The 17,390-nt window shown below is 40.7% G+C and overlaps 1 protein-coding gene across 7 annotated transcripts in view; it reads right to left on the reverse strand.

Annotated features, from left to right (window-relative positions):
- The window catches only part of LOC144593628 (intersectin-2-like), a 143,343-nt gene that overhangs the window by 111,701 nt on the left and 14,252 nt on the right, over window positions 1-17,390 (reverse strand). For all 7 annotated transcript variants that reach the window (XM_078399493.1, XM_078399496.1, XM_078399492.1 and 4 more), the window contains exon 2: window positions 6,828-6,891. In XM_078399493.1, coding sequence (XP_078255619.1) covers window positions 6,828-6,867 — 40 coding nt within the window. In that variant the 5' untranslated portion in view covers window positions 6,868-6,891. The remainder of the gene's footprint in view (window positions 1-6,827; window positions 6,892-17,390) is intronic.

Here is a 17,390-nt window from a genome sequence, read left to right on the forward strand (position 1 = left end):
GATGGGAAGATGTGGCCAGTAGTGGGATCCCGTTGGAGGTGGCGAAAATGTTGTAGGATTATATGCTGTATGTGACGGCTGATGGGGTGGAAGGTGTGGACAAGGGGGACTCTGTTCTTGATACGAATGGGGGTAGGGGGAGCAAGAGTGGAGCTGTGGTATATCAAGGAGATCCTACTGAGAACCTCATCTCTAATGGATCAGGGGAACCCCTGTTCCCTAAAAAATGAGGACATCTCCGATGTCCTGGTATGGAAAACCTCACCTGGGTGCAGATGTGGCGTAGACGGAGGAATTGGGAGTAGGGGATAGAGTCTTTACAGGAAGCAGGATGGGAAGAAGTGTAGACTAGATATCTATGGGTGTCAGTGGGTTTGTAATAGATATCAGTCAATAGTCTGTCTCCTGTGACAGAGACAGTGAGATCTAGAAATGATGGGGAGATGTCAGAGATGGTCCAAGTGAATTTGAATGCAGGATGGAAATTAGTCATGAGGTTGTTGAAGTTAGTGAGTACTGGGTGCAGGAGGTAACAACGATGCAGTCGCCACTGTAGCTAACGGAGGTAGAGTTCGGGGATAGGGCCAGTGTACGCCTGGAACAGTGATTGTTCGACGTACCCTACAAAGAGGCAGGCAGAGCTGGGGCCCATGCGAGTGCCCATAGCTATGCCTTGGATTTAGTGGAAGTGGGAGGAGTCGAAGGAGAAGTTGTTAAGGGTAAGGACCAGCTCTGCTAGGCAGAAGAGGCTGGTATGGCAATTCCAATGGAAAGGAATGGAAGAAGCTGCAGAGCCATGGACTCAGCCCAGTCCATCACGGGACTAGCTCTCCCCTCCAAGCACAATCTTCCATCAAGGACTCCACCATCCATGCCCTCTTCTCACTTCATTGAGCAGCAAGTACGCAAGACTTAAGTGTCACACCACCAGGTTCAGTACAGTTATTTTTCTACAACTCTCAGGTTCATGAACCAACCTCCTAACCCTACCTCAAATCTCTGGCTGATAGTCCTTTGACTTAATCACTGGGCTACCATATCCAATCCATAATAACTGTTCCAATATGCCCTTGTGTGGCCTAGTATCGGAGTACAAATCAATCAGGTTTCTATGAAGCATCTTGTTATAATATGTTAAAGACATTATATAAATTATTGTTCTTTGCTGTTTGTTGAATTTCATGGATACAAATTAGCACTGTAGTTTTTTAATAATAAAACAGGGACAACGCTTCAACGGTACGAGATAGTCACTAACTGTGAACTGGTTTGGGGCATCCTGATGATGTAACAGCCACAGTATAAACGTATTTAAATGTATACTTTAAAACTGCATCCAAAATTGGAAGTGATTGGCACCATTAAAAATATCATATCTAACTTTCCTAATTTAGATTATTTAGTTTAGTTTAGATTAGTTTAAAGATAAAGTGTGGAACAGGCCCTTTGGCACACTGAATCCACACCGATCAATGATCACCCATACATTAGCTCTGCATCCTACACACAAGGGGCAATTTACAGAAGCCAATTAATCTACAAACCTGCACGACTTTGGAATGTGGGAGGAAACCAAAACACCCGGAGAAATCCCACATTGGAGAATATACAAACTCCGCAGGTTTCTGTTCTTTTTTTTATATAAGCTCTGATGGATGAATCTACACTTACCACAATGTTGTGAATACTTTATCTTTTTGAGACTCAGTTAAGAGTTTGGGGATTGAACAGCAATATGATTCTATCTCCTCACTAGCTTTGTGCTGCTAAAATTGACAACCATTTGTCAAATTCTTTCATCTGAAACTGGGAAGAATGAAAGCATTCATTACGGCATCCACCAGAAACCACATATCCTTGTTATAACCGCGAGCATCTCCTCAACTACTGTCTTAGGTCACGTTCTATTTGCCCTGGGCTTCACCCACATCTCCATGCCCATGCAATTGCAATTTCCACCTATTCCACTTTCCCAAAAATTCCCTGCCACCTGTCACCAAAACAATTAACTACGCTTTTGTAACCTTTGACAATTACTCCATTCTCCAAACTATTTAAGGATGCTTGTATTCTATGACACACAAAGTCACGGTGACTCCCGCTCTTATTATTCAAATATTGAATTCCGAACATTATCCTTAACCAAATAACTTCACTTCATTCTGAAGAGAATGATAAAGATTCTTTGCGTCTGAAAAGGGTCCTGTCCTAAAGCATCTCCTGCTGAGTTACTCCAGCACTGTCTTTTTTTGTAACCCAGCATCTGCAGTTCCTTGGACAGAAGATGAATCGACCAAAAATAACACTGGCTCAAGAGCATTTAAGATATTCTCTCCATGACCAACATCTACAAATTCTTCCTGCCCAACAATTCTCAAATCAATTCTCCAATCACAGCTCTCCTTCACGTGGTCTCAAATATTGTCGCTTAACCTCAGCAGCCCACTTGCTTCTCTCCACGCAAGAAAGCGCATAGGAAATTCCACCTTGAAGGTTGCTCTGAACTTTGTGTATGAAAAATCATCTGAGCTGGTACTAACCTGCCAGAATAAGAATTACTGTGGTCTATAGCTTTGTACTCCCTTGTTCTAAACTAATAAATGTACTAGGGAGTTTAGTGCTGAGGAGTTGGCCCAGGACAAGAAACAAATGTTGGGTTTGCCAGTGGACAACATTCTGGTATCTCACCAATGTTTTGAGCTGCCTGCAAGTAGAAAGTCCAAGCATGCAGGAGGATACAATTTACCCATACCAGTGAATAAAAATCTTCTACCAGATGACAGCTTGGTGGGGAAACAGCCACTCCCAAGACCACAAGAAACTGCAGAGAATTGTGATTGGAGCCCAGTCCATTACACAAAGTTGTCTCCTCCCCCACCATCCCTAACAATTGACTCTGCTTAAACCATAAACCATTGTCCATGCTTCATGTTGCCTCAGCAAAGTAGCCAACATAATCCAAGACCACTCACACCCTAGTTTTTTTTTCTCCCATCTCCTGATGGGCAGAAGAAACAAAGTCTTGGAAGCATGTGCTACCAGATGCAAAAGCAGCTTCTTTCCCATCGATATCAGACTCTCAAACAAATGTTTTGATCCCTCACCTTATTGTGGCCCTTGCACTTTTTTCTTAATCTGCACATTATCTGTCCCTGCACACTATATTCTGCAGTTTTCTTGTTCCAAGTTCTCCCTTGCACTGGAATTCAGAAGGATGAGAGGGATCTTAAAGAAACATATAAAATTCTTAAAGGATTGGACAGGCTAGATGCAGGAAAAATGTTCCCGATGTTGGGGGAGTCCAGGACCAGTGGTCACAGTATAAGAATAAGGGGTGGGCCATTTAGGACCGAGATGAGGAAAAACTTTTCACCCTGAGAGTTGTGAATCTGTGGAATTCTCTGCCACAGAAGGCAGTGGCCAATTCACTGGATGTTTTCAAGAGAGAGTTAGATTTAGCTTTTAGGGCTAAAGGAATCAAGGGATATGGGGAAAAAGCAGGAATGGGGTACTGATTTTACCAGTGGTGCTGGCTCGAAGGGCCGAATGGCCTACTCCTGCACCCATTTTCTATGTTTCTACCTTGACTTATTTATGTATGGTAGAATTTGACAGGATAGCACACAAATAAAACTTTCCATTGTATTTCAGTACAGGTGATGAAAATAAACCACACAATATTAAAGCTTTGTTCACCTTAATTTGGATTTGAGATCTTGGTCCTCAAAAATCCTTTTTGTTCAAAAAACAAAGGCCATATTGGGGTGTAATAAAGGTAATCAAAGATTTCATAATTTATGAAAACAAGGCTTTAGGGGCAGACGGTATTCCTGCTGAAGTACTGGAACTTGGTAATGAGGAACTTCAGTCACAAGTCATGAACATCTTCAAGAAAGGAGACAAATCTTACTACAATAACTAAAGAGGGATTTTGCTGCTGTCTACCACATTGAACATCCTTTTCAGAGTCTTCCAGAATCACCAGCAACTGGCAGATTCTGTTCAGTTAGAGGAATGGTGGATGTGATATTCACATGCAACAACTCCAATTCAATGAGATTTTTTCCCCTAACTACACTGAAGCCTTTGACATGATCAGTTGGGAGGGCATGCTGACCATTCTCTGCAGAATTAGCCATCTTATGATTGTTTTTGCGATGGTTTACAATCCATGATCCTATCCTGTGACTTCATAACGGATCCAATTTTAGAGCACTCCAGTGTCAAACCAGGCTGCTTTATCACCAAAACACTTTTTAAAATCTCTCTTGCTGCAATGCTGCATCTCACCTCCAACAAATTTTCCATTAGAATCAAACTAATCAACAGGATTAAGGGGCAACTGTCCGATCTACTGTAGAACTAGGGTGACCCCAACTCTTCTCCTGTTGACGAAATTGCAGAGCATTTGGATCGCAGTAACAGGGGATTTACGAAGGGGAAATCGTGCTTGACTAATCTACTGGAATTTTTTGAGGATGTAACTAGGAAAATTGACAGGGGAGAGCCGGTGGATGTGGTGTACCTCGACTTTCAGAAAGCCTTCGACAAGGTCCCACATAGGAGATTGGTGGGCAAAATTAGAGCACATGGTATTGGAGGTAGGGCATGGCATGGATAGAAAGTTGGTTGACAGACAGAAAGCAAAGAGTGGGGATAAATGGGTCCCTTTCAGAATGGCAGGCAGTGACTAGTGGGGTACCGCAAGGCTCGGTGTTGGGACCACAGCTATTTACAATATACATCAATGACTTGGATGAAGGGATTAAAAGTACCATTAGCAAATTTGCCGATGATACAAAGCTAGGTGGCAGTGTGAACTGTGAGGAAGATGCTATGAGGTTGCACGGTGACTTGGACAGGTTGTGTGAGTGGGCGGATGCATGGCAGAAGCAGTTTAATGTGGATAAGTGTGAGGTTATCCACTTTGGTGGTAAGAATAGGAAGGCGGATTATTATTTGAATGGTGTCAAGTTAGGAAAAGGGGACGTACAACGTGATCTGGGTGTCTTAGTGCATCAGTCACTGAAAGGAAGCATGCAGGTACAGCAGGCAGTGAAGAAAGCCAATGGAATGTTGGCATTCATAACAAGAGGAGTTGAGTATAGGAGCAAAGAGGTCCTTCTACAGTTGTACCGGGCCCTGGTGAGACCGCACCTGGAGTACTGTGTGCAGTTTTGGTCTCCAAATTTGAGGAAGGATATTCTTGCTATGGAGGGCGTGCAGCGTAGGTTCACTAGGTTAATTCCCAGAATGGCGGGACTGTCGTATGTTGAAAGGCTGGAGCGATTGGGCTTGTATACACTGGAATTTAGAAGGATGAGGGGGGATCTTATTGAAACATATAAGATAATTAGGGGATTGGACACATTAGAGGCAGGAAACATGTTCCCAATGTTGGGGGAGTCCAGAACAAGGGGCCACAGTTTAAGAATAAGGGGTAGGCCATTTAGAACGGAGATGAGGAAGAACTTTTTCAGTCAGAGAGTGGTGAATCTGTGGAATTCTCTGCCTTAGAGGGCAGTGGAGGCCAATTCTCTGAATACATTCAAGAGAGAGCTAGATAGAGCTCTTAAAGATAGCGGAGTCAGGGGGTATGGGGAGAAAGCAGGAACGGGGTACTGATTGAGAATGATCAGCCATGATCACATTGAATGGCGGTGCTGGCTCGAAGGGCCGAATGGCCTACTCCTGCACCTATTGTCTATTGTCTATTGACTTGCATTATGCAAATTATACTTGGGTTTGCATGAGTCAGATGCTGGAGTCCAAATCAGTGCTAAATTGTGCAATTAAGGATAGACTTTATACTCAACATCTTCAAAAAAATGCAAAACTAATCTCTAAACCCACTGTTCAACAGTGCTCTCCAACAATAAAGATCTCTAGCGAATCCCTGGAAAATGTGGATAACTTTCCGAAGCTCAATGAAAGCAAACATTGATTGCACTAATTTACATCAGGCAGTTTGCAAAACACATGCATCAAGCAAGAAAAAGAGAATGATATTATATCTACAAGGGACACTAATAACTATTTATGAAATGTCATAGACACTAACTTTGATTGCAAAACAATGGAAGTATTAATGATAAAAAGCAAATAAAACCTGCTAACATCTTAAAATGCAGAGTATATTAACTGGGGAATAGTCATATTCTAAACCCTTTATTTTATATGTTTAGGAACTGAATTCTGGCAGAATGGAGATCAATAAATGTATTTCTGCAAATCAAGTTCATCACTGTATTTTCAAGGGATGTCAAGCAACAAATGCTGAACTATTTTAATCACGGGGAGGAGGATATTGTAGTACAAAAGTAAAATATTTATAGAAAAAATGTACTGTGAGTCAGTACATGTTATGCTTACAACCTGCCACAAAGTTTAATGCAAGGCAGCAAGATAATGAAGTTAACTGTTTAGTCTTCAAGCTGGTGTTTGCAGACTGTGGCCAGGCAGCGAGACAAAAAAATATCAACCAGAGAAGACGGAAGGAGAATAACACCTTCCTTTAATGAATCTAGGTGCGGACTGCAAATTCATAAATAAAAAGTTACAGAATCATGTGACCCCCGAGTGCAAATAAAGAACTCAAAAACTCATTTGAACAATGTTACGATGCACCAAGAGTCTTTTGTAAAATTTCATTTAGTATATTAGCAAGTTGTTTCAATATTTTCGGGGTCACATTGTTTAAACTACATTTAAGATAGCTGATTTTAATATTAATCTTTACATTGAATTCCACAGGAAAATCCATGGAGTAAATATCTCCATCCATTTCAAATCATACTATAAAGCAAAGTAAAGTGTAAGCTGCTTACCATTCATGGTTGTGGGAAACTGAGCCATCATGGACATCATCGCGCCTTGCTAGCTACTGGCCATCTGCAACAAAAACATGCACTATTAGTTTTATATCAGAGGTGGCCACTGGCTGATTGTTCTGCAGGACAGTGAGAATGTCAGTTTCCTTCAGCTCACACTTGCGATGATGAACAATGCATGGTTCCAGGTCTTTGCTGATCAAACTGAATTCATGCATATACTGTACAATAAATATGCACATCGCAGCAGGTGGAACAAATGGGAAGGTATTAAATGTTTCACTTTTTTGAAACTATGACTGAAAAAACCCAATAATACTGTATGAAATGTACAAAGGATACAAAAACTTATATGCATTTCTTTCCAGTTACTTTTGCTGTCTATTATCTCCTACAGTGCTAACTGGGTTTCTCAGTTAGAAAAATATAAACCCAACCTCAAGAAAAACCTTAACAATGAATCATACTTTTAATAATACACAAGCTCTACTCCGTACAATCTCTTTTTAGTTTTGAACGAAAACACCCGTAACAAAGGTATAATACTCCTTTTCCATTCATTTCCTCCCCAGACATCATTTCCATGAAGAAATTTGAAGATTAAGCAGTGTGACAATAAAGAAAATCTCGCAATTGAAAAATTAACTGGAGAGCGGATTCTGCCCAAATGTCACTGCAACCCACTGAGAGGAACAAGGAACAGGCTGTATTGTTTTTCAGTCACACACCCTTTTCCTATTATGTTAAGACACACGTCACGGACATAATAAATGATCCTAAGCCCATGCTAGCATTGCAAAATATGATGCTGAATGAGTACACCTAACATGATAGAAACTGATATTGATGAAACTAAAGCAATTAAAAAATTTTAAACATAGAATTGTGACAGCAAAGGGGGACCAATCTTGTCAGCGTATTTTTGCAACTCATTCTTGGAAATATATTTCCTTACAAGTGTCTGACCAACTCCCTTTCGAAGACATGGATTGATTTGCCTCTAATTTTTGTAGAGTGGTTTATAGGGGGATTGCACGTAAGGTCAAAGTGCGTGATGCACGGAGTCGCTGAAGCCGTCTGGAGGACATCGCAGCTTACGGCATATACCACCAACACATGAAAAAAGTACATTCTTATCTTGAAAAAAACCACCAAAATGGTCAATTTTTGTGCAGTAAAAAATGAGGAAGAAGCTGGAGGACCTGGAGGAAGAAGAGGTACCAGGAGAAGGGCTGCTAGCCCACGGATGCAAGAAGCAGCTGGGAAGACGTCTGGCCAGCTGGTGGGAGAAGGGGAAACACGGCCGGGAAGGGAGGCAGGAGAGCAATGCCGAGAAGCAGAGGGCCGCCGACCGGCCGGCGGGGGGAGAAGAAGAGGAAGAGGAGAAAAGGACGGGGTTGAGAGAGCTGGGAGAGGAGCAGCGGGAAGAACCCGAGCCGAGGGGCCTGGAGGGTCTGCAGGGGCAGAAGCAACGAGTGCTGGAGGTCGGCGACCCACCTGAGGGCTCGACGGCCTTGGAGGACGAGCAGAGTGTCGAGCCTGAAGAGGAGGAGGAAGAGGCCGATTGGCAGCGGAGGCCATGCAGCAGCGAGAGCTGGGCTGGGCACTGGGAGCCAAGGCGGAGGAGCCGGCCATGGCAATGCTCGGTGGCCCCAGTTACAAGGTGTTGATTTCCAAGTGGACACAGAGCCTGGCTGACGGAGATGGCGAGCAGGGAGAAGGGCTGGAGAGCTGCAGGAAGCGAGGCGTGGAGCAGGGGAGCCGTGCCTGGAGGAGCGAGGAGTGCAGGAATGGGGAGAAGTGGCGGGACGCTCGGAGCGCCGGGAGGGAGCCGGAGACGCGCTGATGGGTGAAGACAGGTGAAGCCGACCTGCAACAAAGTGCCGCCGTAGCATTCAACTGCAACACCCTCTCATTAGGACTGACGAATTGTTCCACAACTGAAGTCGTTCCAAACATAAAATAGAAGAAAAAGACTAAGCAAAGAGGGCCCACTGCATTGTAAGGGCATACCTGTAGCACACGGCATGCCCACCAGTAGGCGTTGCGTGGCAACATTAAGGGTCAGGGGTCGTGACCTCGCCTGCCGTGCAACCCCCCTATATGCCGCTCAGAATCATTTTATTACAATTTTGGTTAGATGCAAGAAAATGTACCTTTCTAGTGTTAGTGGGTGATTGAGAGGTATCACCATTTTTAAAGCAACAAAGTGGTGTAAAGCAGAATCTGTAGTTCCTTTCTGTGAAGGGAAGAACTGACAACATTATTGGGCAATGCTTCCTAAGCTGACTGCTTTAAAAGTATATATATATATAGTTCTATCGAGAATCGATACAGAAACAGGCCCATCAAGTTGGTGCTTCCTACACAGAGTGCTGTACTTACTATGTACTTGTCAACTGTCTGCAACATTATCATTAACTTTTATCAACCTCTTGAGAAAAAAGAAATTTAAAAATTCCAGAAACTTTGGCGTTACCTCAACACAAATCTCTAAAGAATAGAAATTAATGCTGGGGTGGGGCAGAGGCGCAGCTGATAGTGCCTTCGCCGCACAGCTCCAGCGACCCAGATTCAATCCTGACCTGTGTGCAGTTGACACGATCTCCCTGTGAGCACGTGGGTTTTCTCTGGGTGCTCCAGTTTCTTCCAACATCACAATTTGTACAAGTTGATATATTAATTTGCCACACTCCTAGAGTGTAGGTGAGAGGTATAATAGAGGGAGTGTAAAAATGGGCAGCTGATGGTCAGTACCCTTGATGGGCCTGCTTCTGTATCAATTCTCTCTAGAACTATATATATATATTTTTTAATCAGTCAGCTTAGGAAGCATTGCCCAATAATGTTGTCAGTTCTTCCCTTCACAGAAAGAAAACAGTCCCCTACAATTCCACCTAAATCCTCCTCTTAAAATATAATTATCCTCCCATTTTATGACTTACACCCTATAAAATTAGTTTATTTTGAAACATGGGTGATATTAAATACATTAAAAAATTCCCAAATTTAAAATATTTTAAAAAAACAAGTTTTAAAAATGAACAACCCAAAAACATTTACTAATAATTTAAACCAAAGAAAGGAAAATACCTTCTATTTTGCATCTAAACCAGACTAGAATCACCCTTGAAAATTCTATAAGCACACCCTGTATGCCAATTTCCAATCTTAAAGTTTGGGGAATCTCAGCTCGAATTAACTCCATGTGGATTCCACTGTCAGAGCCCTGTGACAGATGTGGCTCAATTATCACTCAGCAGGTGTTGCATCTCTGGTTTCTGTGTTTGGCAGTGCACGTGTGAAAATATAAGATCTACTTAAAGCATCAATGGCTGAAAATCAATCTAACCAGCAAAACCATCTGCTCAAGGGAGTAGTCAAATTAAATTTTGTCAGCAGTCAAATAGAATTGATTCAGGACATAAAGCATATCTCAAAGTTCACTGGACTAATTCTATCATCAAAATTGAGATAAATTATGAATTGAAAGCTAAGTTAATTTTCATTGCTACACACAAGCGGCCGTTTCGTGCTTTTTAAATTAGGATATTTGAGTTTGCAGTGGAAATTGGTGAATTTAATAACATAGCTTCTTGCCAATGTTTTGACTTTTCACCCAAGAAAGTGCAAGATACTACATTGCAGGGAATTGTCGATGCAGCCCAAACCATCATACAAACCGACCTTCCTTCCATTCACTTCATTTATACCTCATGCGGCCTCAGCAGGACCACTTGTATAATCAAGGACGAGTCGCACTCCGGCTTCCCCCCTCTCCCATCAGGCAAGAGGTATAGAAGTGTTAAAACGCACATGTCCAGATTCAGGGACAATTTCTGCCCAGCTGTTATCAGGCAACTGAACCACCCTACGAACAACCAGAGAGCAGTCCTGAACTACTATCTACCTCATTGGAGACCCTCGAACTATCTTTGTTCGGACTTTACTGGACTTAATTTTGCACTAAATGCTATTTCCATTATTCCCTTTATCATATATTTGTACACTGTGAATGGTTCAATTGTAATCACTGCTTATTGTCTTTCCACTGACTGGTTAGCATGCACCAAAAGCTTTTCACTGTACCTCGTGTATTGTCACACGTGACAATAAACTAAACTCAAACTAAACTCAAATTCAAGAGCAAGTCTGGTGACTTTATCAATAGTGTTCATTAGAAATAACCATATAACCATATAACAACTACAGCACGGAAACAGGCCCGTTCGGCCCTACCAGTCTACGCCGACCACTCTCTCTGACCTAGTCTCATCTACCTGCTCTCAGACCATAACCCTCCAATCCCCTCTCATCCATATACCTATCCAATTTACTCTTAAATAATAAAATCGAGCCTGCCTCCACCACTTCCACCGGAAGCCCATTCCATACAGCCACCACCCTCTGAGTAAAGAAGTTACCCCTCATGTTACCCCTAAACTTTTGTCCCTCAATTCTGAAGTTATGTCCCCTTGTTGGAATCTTCCCCACTCTCAAGGGGAAAAGCCTACCCACGTCAACTCTGTCTGTCCCTCTTAAAAATTTAAAAACCTCTATCAAGTCCCCCCTCAACCTTCTACGCTCCAAAGAATAAAGACCCAACCTGTTCAACTTCTCTCTGTAGCTTAAGTGCTGAAACCCAGGCAACATTCTAGTAAATCTCCTCTGTACCCTCTCCATTTTGTCGACATCCTTCCTATAATTTGGCGACCAGAACTGCACACCATACTCCAGATTCGGCCTCACCAATGCCCTGTACAATTTTAACATTACATCCCAACTTCTATATTCGATGCTCTGATTTATAAAGGCAAGCATACCAAACGCCTTCTTCACCACCCTATCCACATGAGATTCCACCTTCAGGGAACAATGCACAGTTATTCCCAGATCCCTCTGTTCCACTGCATTCCTAAATTCCCTACCATTTACCCTGTACGTCCTATTTTGATTTGTCCTACCAAAATGCAGCACCTCACACTTATCAGCATTAAACTCCATCTGCCATCTTTCAGCCCACCCTTCCAAAAGGCCCAAGTCTCTCTGTAGACTTTGAAACTCTACTTCATTATTAACTACACCACCTATCTTAGTATCATCTGCATATTTACTAATCCAATTTGCCACACCATCATCCAGATCATTAATGTAAATGACAAACAACAGTGGACCGAACACAGATCCTTGGGGTACTCCACTAGACACTGGCCTCCAACCTGACATACTGTTGTCAACCATTACCCTCTGGTATCTCCCATTCAGCCATTGTTGAATCCATCTTGCAACCTCACTATTAATACCCAACGATTTAACCTTCTTAATCAACCTTCCATGTGGAACCTTGTCAAATGCCTTACTGAAGTCCATATAGACAACATCCACAGCCTTTCCCTTATCAATTTCCCTGGTAACCTCTTCAAAAAATTCAAGAAGATTAGTCAAACATGACCTTCCAGGCACAAATCCATGTTGACTGTTTCTAATCAGGCCTTGTTTATCCATATAATTATATATATTGTCCCTAAGTATCTTTTCCATTAATTTTCCCACCACAGACGTCAAACTAACAGGTCTATAATTGCTAGGTTTACTTTTAGAACCTTTTTTAAACAAAGGCACAATATGCGCAATGCGCCAATCTTCTGGCACCATCCCCGTTTCTAATGACGTTTGAAATATTTCCATCATAGCCCCTGCTATTTCTGCACTAACTTCCCTCAATGTCCTAGGGAATATCCTATCAGGACCTGGAGACTTATCCACTTTTATATTTTTCAAAAGTGTCCGTACCTCCTTTAATCCTCATAATTTCCATCACTACTCTACTTGTTTCGTTGAAAATTCAATGACCTATCTGTATTCTTGATTCTTATCAACAGCACATACTAACCAAAACAAAAGATGGCATAAAAATTTTAATTTGAACAAAGGATGCACAATGTCTGCTGGATATTCCAACTTCTTGGAAGATTGATGAGATGATTACTTAGCTTTATAAACTAAAGCTCTGAATACAAAAAAATGGAAATCACGATAAGCTTTTACAAATTTCTTGGTTGACAATAGCTGGAGTCTCATTTGGAATTCTGGGCACCACATGTTCGGAAGGCTGCTAAGCCATGCCAAGGACATAAGCAAGGTTTTCATGTCTGACATCAGGGATGGAGTTCAGAGAAACTGGAGAAAAACCAAGGGAAAATCGAATGGAGATATTAAGCAGAATGAGGCATTTGGTAAAACCAGCAAGGAGACAATATTTCCTGTGGCAGGGAGGTTGAAAGTTTTCAAATAATTGGCAAAAGGAAGAAGGGTCTCGACCCGAAACGTCACCCATTCCTTCTCTCCCGAGATGCTGCCTGACCTGCTGAGTTACTCCAGCATTTTGTGAATGAGGCAATAATTGTTTTGAAGGAATAGTAAAATCTGGAACACCCCACCCCACTCCGGGTTGTCAAAGCAGCCACAGCCAGACATAAAAACAGCTTTTTTTCCACGAGTGATAGTTCTACTCAATAACCAGAGTCTGTAATCTCTTTTTTGCTCTGGTTTATTTTCACCTACATGTTTATACTGTAATGGTGTATCCTTATTTTTTGATGTGTTTATGCTTTATTCTTAATTGTTAACTGTATGTTTGTGCTGTCATTTGTGAGCGGAGCACCACGGCACATTCCTTGTATATGCATACTTGGCCAATAAACTTATTCATTCATTCATTCATTGAAAGGGTGGTGCAAATGGATTCCACATCAGCATTAAAAAAGGCAACTGTGCAATGATCAGGTTACGTGCAATGACCAGGTTATGAAAAGACCAGGTTATGAAAAAGCTAGGGCATGCCTGGGTTGCAACATGCTATGATTCTGTTTGGTGTATATAGTGAACTTCATGTAGGTTATGTTCGGTGCTGAATGCAAACATTGTATACCTCAACCATTATCAAAACACAAAATTGGTAAACAACAGAACTGACATTTGAAAAGTATCTTATAAAATACTACCTGCAAGATTCTTTATAAATGTACTGTTGTTTTGAAATTTTTTTTTGTGTAAATCCTTGTTGCAGAGTACCTGTTTAACCAGAAATTGAATTTCAGCAGGAATAATGTTAACCTGCTCCACATGAAACAAAAGTAGAGCTTGGCATGCAGTGGCAAAGACAATAAAATTACACAGGAGATGCACATAGGTTAGAAAAAGGTTAACCAATGCAATGCACTTCTAAGGTCCTATTTTATCTTTTCTAGCTTTTTAATGCAAGGAATGTGTATATATACACAATTCAATACAGTAATAAATTTGGATAGAGATATTTTGGAACTGAATGCGCAATTATAATTACGTCATAGCCCTATTTACCCAGTTAAAGACCTATTTTGTTGAATTGACAGTCAGTACTGAGGTTAAGATTGTGACTGCGGGAATAAAGGGTAGTATTTGTATCTGTGTGCACTTGTTTAAAGCTTCACATGATATAGGGCGTGAATGTTCCCAAAAGGACGTGAATGAACCAAAAAAAATCATAAAAATCTGAAGGTTTTTTGGTAACAGTTACTGCATTTTTCACTTCAGAGTTATTTAATTAACATGTTAATTGAGTCTAAATTTCACGTTTTGAGACCATATCAAGTATTTTCATCGAATTTGTGGAAAGGCCTAAGCTATGAAAAGATCGAGTCCTTGGTAACAGTTAGATGGAACAGCAGATGATGTAGTGAACTGACAACATGAATTTGTACAAAGACTAATTCTAATCTGGGTAGGTTTAATTATGTCAGGCTGAGATCAGCTAACTCATCACACAGAGGGGAATTAAGTCTTGATTTGGCTCTGAGATTCACCAAGCTAAACAAAACAAAACCTCTCTGGTATGATTATGTTAACATGCAGGATCATTGACAACCAATAAACCGGTCTTTCTAAATAATTTCAGCAAATGTTTAAATTAGTACTTTGGGAGACTTGCAATGCTTTGATTATTTTGCCATGAGCACATTTAACTGTAATAGTTTTCAGCAGTATATATTTGTTTAAAAGGCACAACTGGTTTGGTTACCATTTCAGCATTGCACGATAGAAGTTGGGAACCAAATCAGTGCAAAATAGTAACAACTCATTATGCGTCATTCTTAACATTTTTATTTACATTAAAAAAATCAAATTAAAGTTATTAAAATGTCTGAAATATTCAGTGGTATGAAATCAACTTTACATCAGGACTCAGCCTAGTTGAACTCCACAGCTCCATTGTCCAAAGTCTTATAATATACACTCTACTTAAAATCTACACTGTACTTTTCACATTCACTCTTAAACCTTTCAGTAATCCTCCCACACCTTTCATATTTCAGTTTCTATTACATGCCAGTTCTTTAAATTATTTTCTAATTAAAAGAAATGCAAGATCTCCCTGAGGGTACATCATAACAATGCACAGAATCTCAGGTTCAAGTTGAAGGGGAAAAGATTTAATAGGAATCTGAGGGGTAACTTTTTCACCCAAAGGGTGGTGGGTGTATGGAACAAGCTGTCCGAGGAGGTAGTTGAGGCTGGGACTATCCCAACGTTTAAGAAACAGTTAGACAGGTACATGGATAGGACAAGTTTGGAGGGGTATGGACCAAACGCAGGCAGGTGGGACTAATGTAGCTGAGACCTGTTGGCCGGTGTGGGCAAGTTGGGCCAAAGGACCTGTTTCCACACTGTACCACTCTATGACTAGGACTCTAATGCACGCAGTACACAGATTTTAACCAAATTCGAATTTCCCTATAAATACAATTCAACTTGTGTTTAGCTGTTAGTTAATAAACCAACATTTACTATGGTTTCAGTGATTTCAAGGATTTTTGAGAACCACATAAAGCTGTAGCTTTATGATAAACAGTGGACACACAGTGAATATACACAGCATATATTTTTACCAATTTGTCTTTCAACTGTTTTGTGCTTTCAATATCAGTTATTAATATTTTCGCATATTTTCATTTAAAAAAATACAGCATCACCAAGGTTACATCTTCAAGCTACTAATTATTGCAAACATTCGACAATGTGCGAAGATAGAAATAGTAATTGAAAAAAGCATCATGGAAAAGTGGAGAGCGTCTTTTTGATTAACCAATTAATGATGAAAGCGTGAACTGACATGTCCACTGTACAACATTTAGTATTAAGTACACAGTGATGTGAGCTTCATTCATGCCTCACTCCTGACATTTGAAGACAACAAAATTGAATCACTAATGTTGTACTTATCAGCAAACGTTAACAACTGTTACAGAAAGAGTAAGAATCGAGAGCTGATCTCTATAAAAGGAAAGAGATTTATTAGACATTCATCACTGAACATCTCTGACAAGATCCAAGGAAAGTCAATAATGGAGTTGAAGATGGTTTGGCATGGGATATGCTCTAAGGATCTACTGCAGCAAGGTCCTGGGGTTGAGATGATTAAACACCAAAACAGAAACCATTGAACAATTACCTTCCTTTATACAAATTAATATTCCAACTATTGTGTAAGAAAATTACTGCAGATGCTGGTACAAATCAAAGGTATTTATTCATAAAATGCTGGAGTAACTCAACAGGTCAGGCAGCATCTCAGGAGAGAAGGAATGGGTGACGTTTCGGGTCGAGACCCTTCTTCTCGACCCGAAACGTCACCCATTCCTCTCCTGAGATGCTGCCTGACCTGCTGAGTTACTCCAGCATTTTGTGAATAAATTCCAACTATTGGGTTATTTTCGCCTGAGGTTCCCTTCTATATTCACCACTCTCATCTGTTTCATTAAATTACAGAGTGAATCCAAATGGTTGAAAACAAGCTTCTACGATGGGAAAACTTCACTATGGGAATGAGGTGGATCACCCGCTCAACTCTTCTGGTTCAAGGTTTGCGCTTCCCACTTTAGCCTTCGTAATCACCAGATAAGTGACGCAGCAGTTTTGATCTAATCTGTTCGTTCAGTTTGGAAGTGATAATGTGCATTAGAACATCTGCTCTGCATTGACTGATGTTTCCAAAATATTATTTTACTGAAAAGTTCCAAACATTACTGGCAAGTACCTTATCTAAGATTAAAGGGTATGGACTGCTGTTTTACAATTACTTGAACTCTTGATGGAAAGGATAGATAACCTTGATGATTCTTAAATATAATTTGTTCAACAGCAGAATAAAAATCTCCTGTGAATGCAATGTGTGCAAATAATGTTGAATTTGACCACTTCATATTTCTATGCAATAATTTGTGAAGTGTTCATGTTTCTGCAAAGCTTAGCCTCAGTTGACAGATTCCAAATCACTGTTAACCTCAATCTATTTATAGATGTTTTTGGAAAAGAGGACTGGTACTCACTGTATATCTCATTCAAAGAACAGACAAGCACATTTATTTGAAAGAAATATGTACTGCAAGGTTACATGATTCCTCTTTCAATGAAACTAGCCAAGTTAAAAAAAGAGCATCAATGGAAATTCTTACGATCTAAAATAAGCCTATTATTGCGGATACATAAAATTAAAATAGACCAGTCAAGTGCCTAATCTTA

The sequence above is a fragment of the Rhinoraja longicauda genome, chromosome 5, assembly GCF_053455715.1.
Source record: "Rhinoraja longicauda isolate Sanriku21f chromosome 5, sRhiLon1.1, whole genome shotgun sequence".
Classification (NCBI taxonomy): domain Eukaryota; kingdom Metazoa; phylum Chordata; class Chondrichthyes; order Rajiformes; family Arhynchobatidae; genus Rhinoraja; species Rhinoraja longicauda.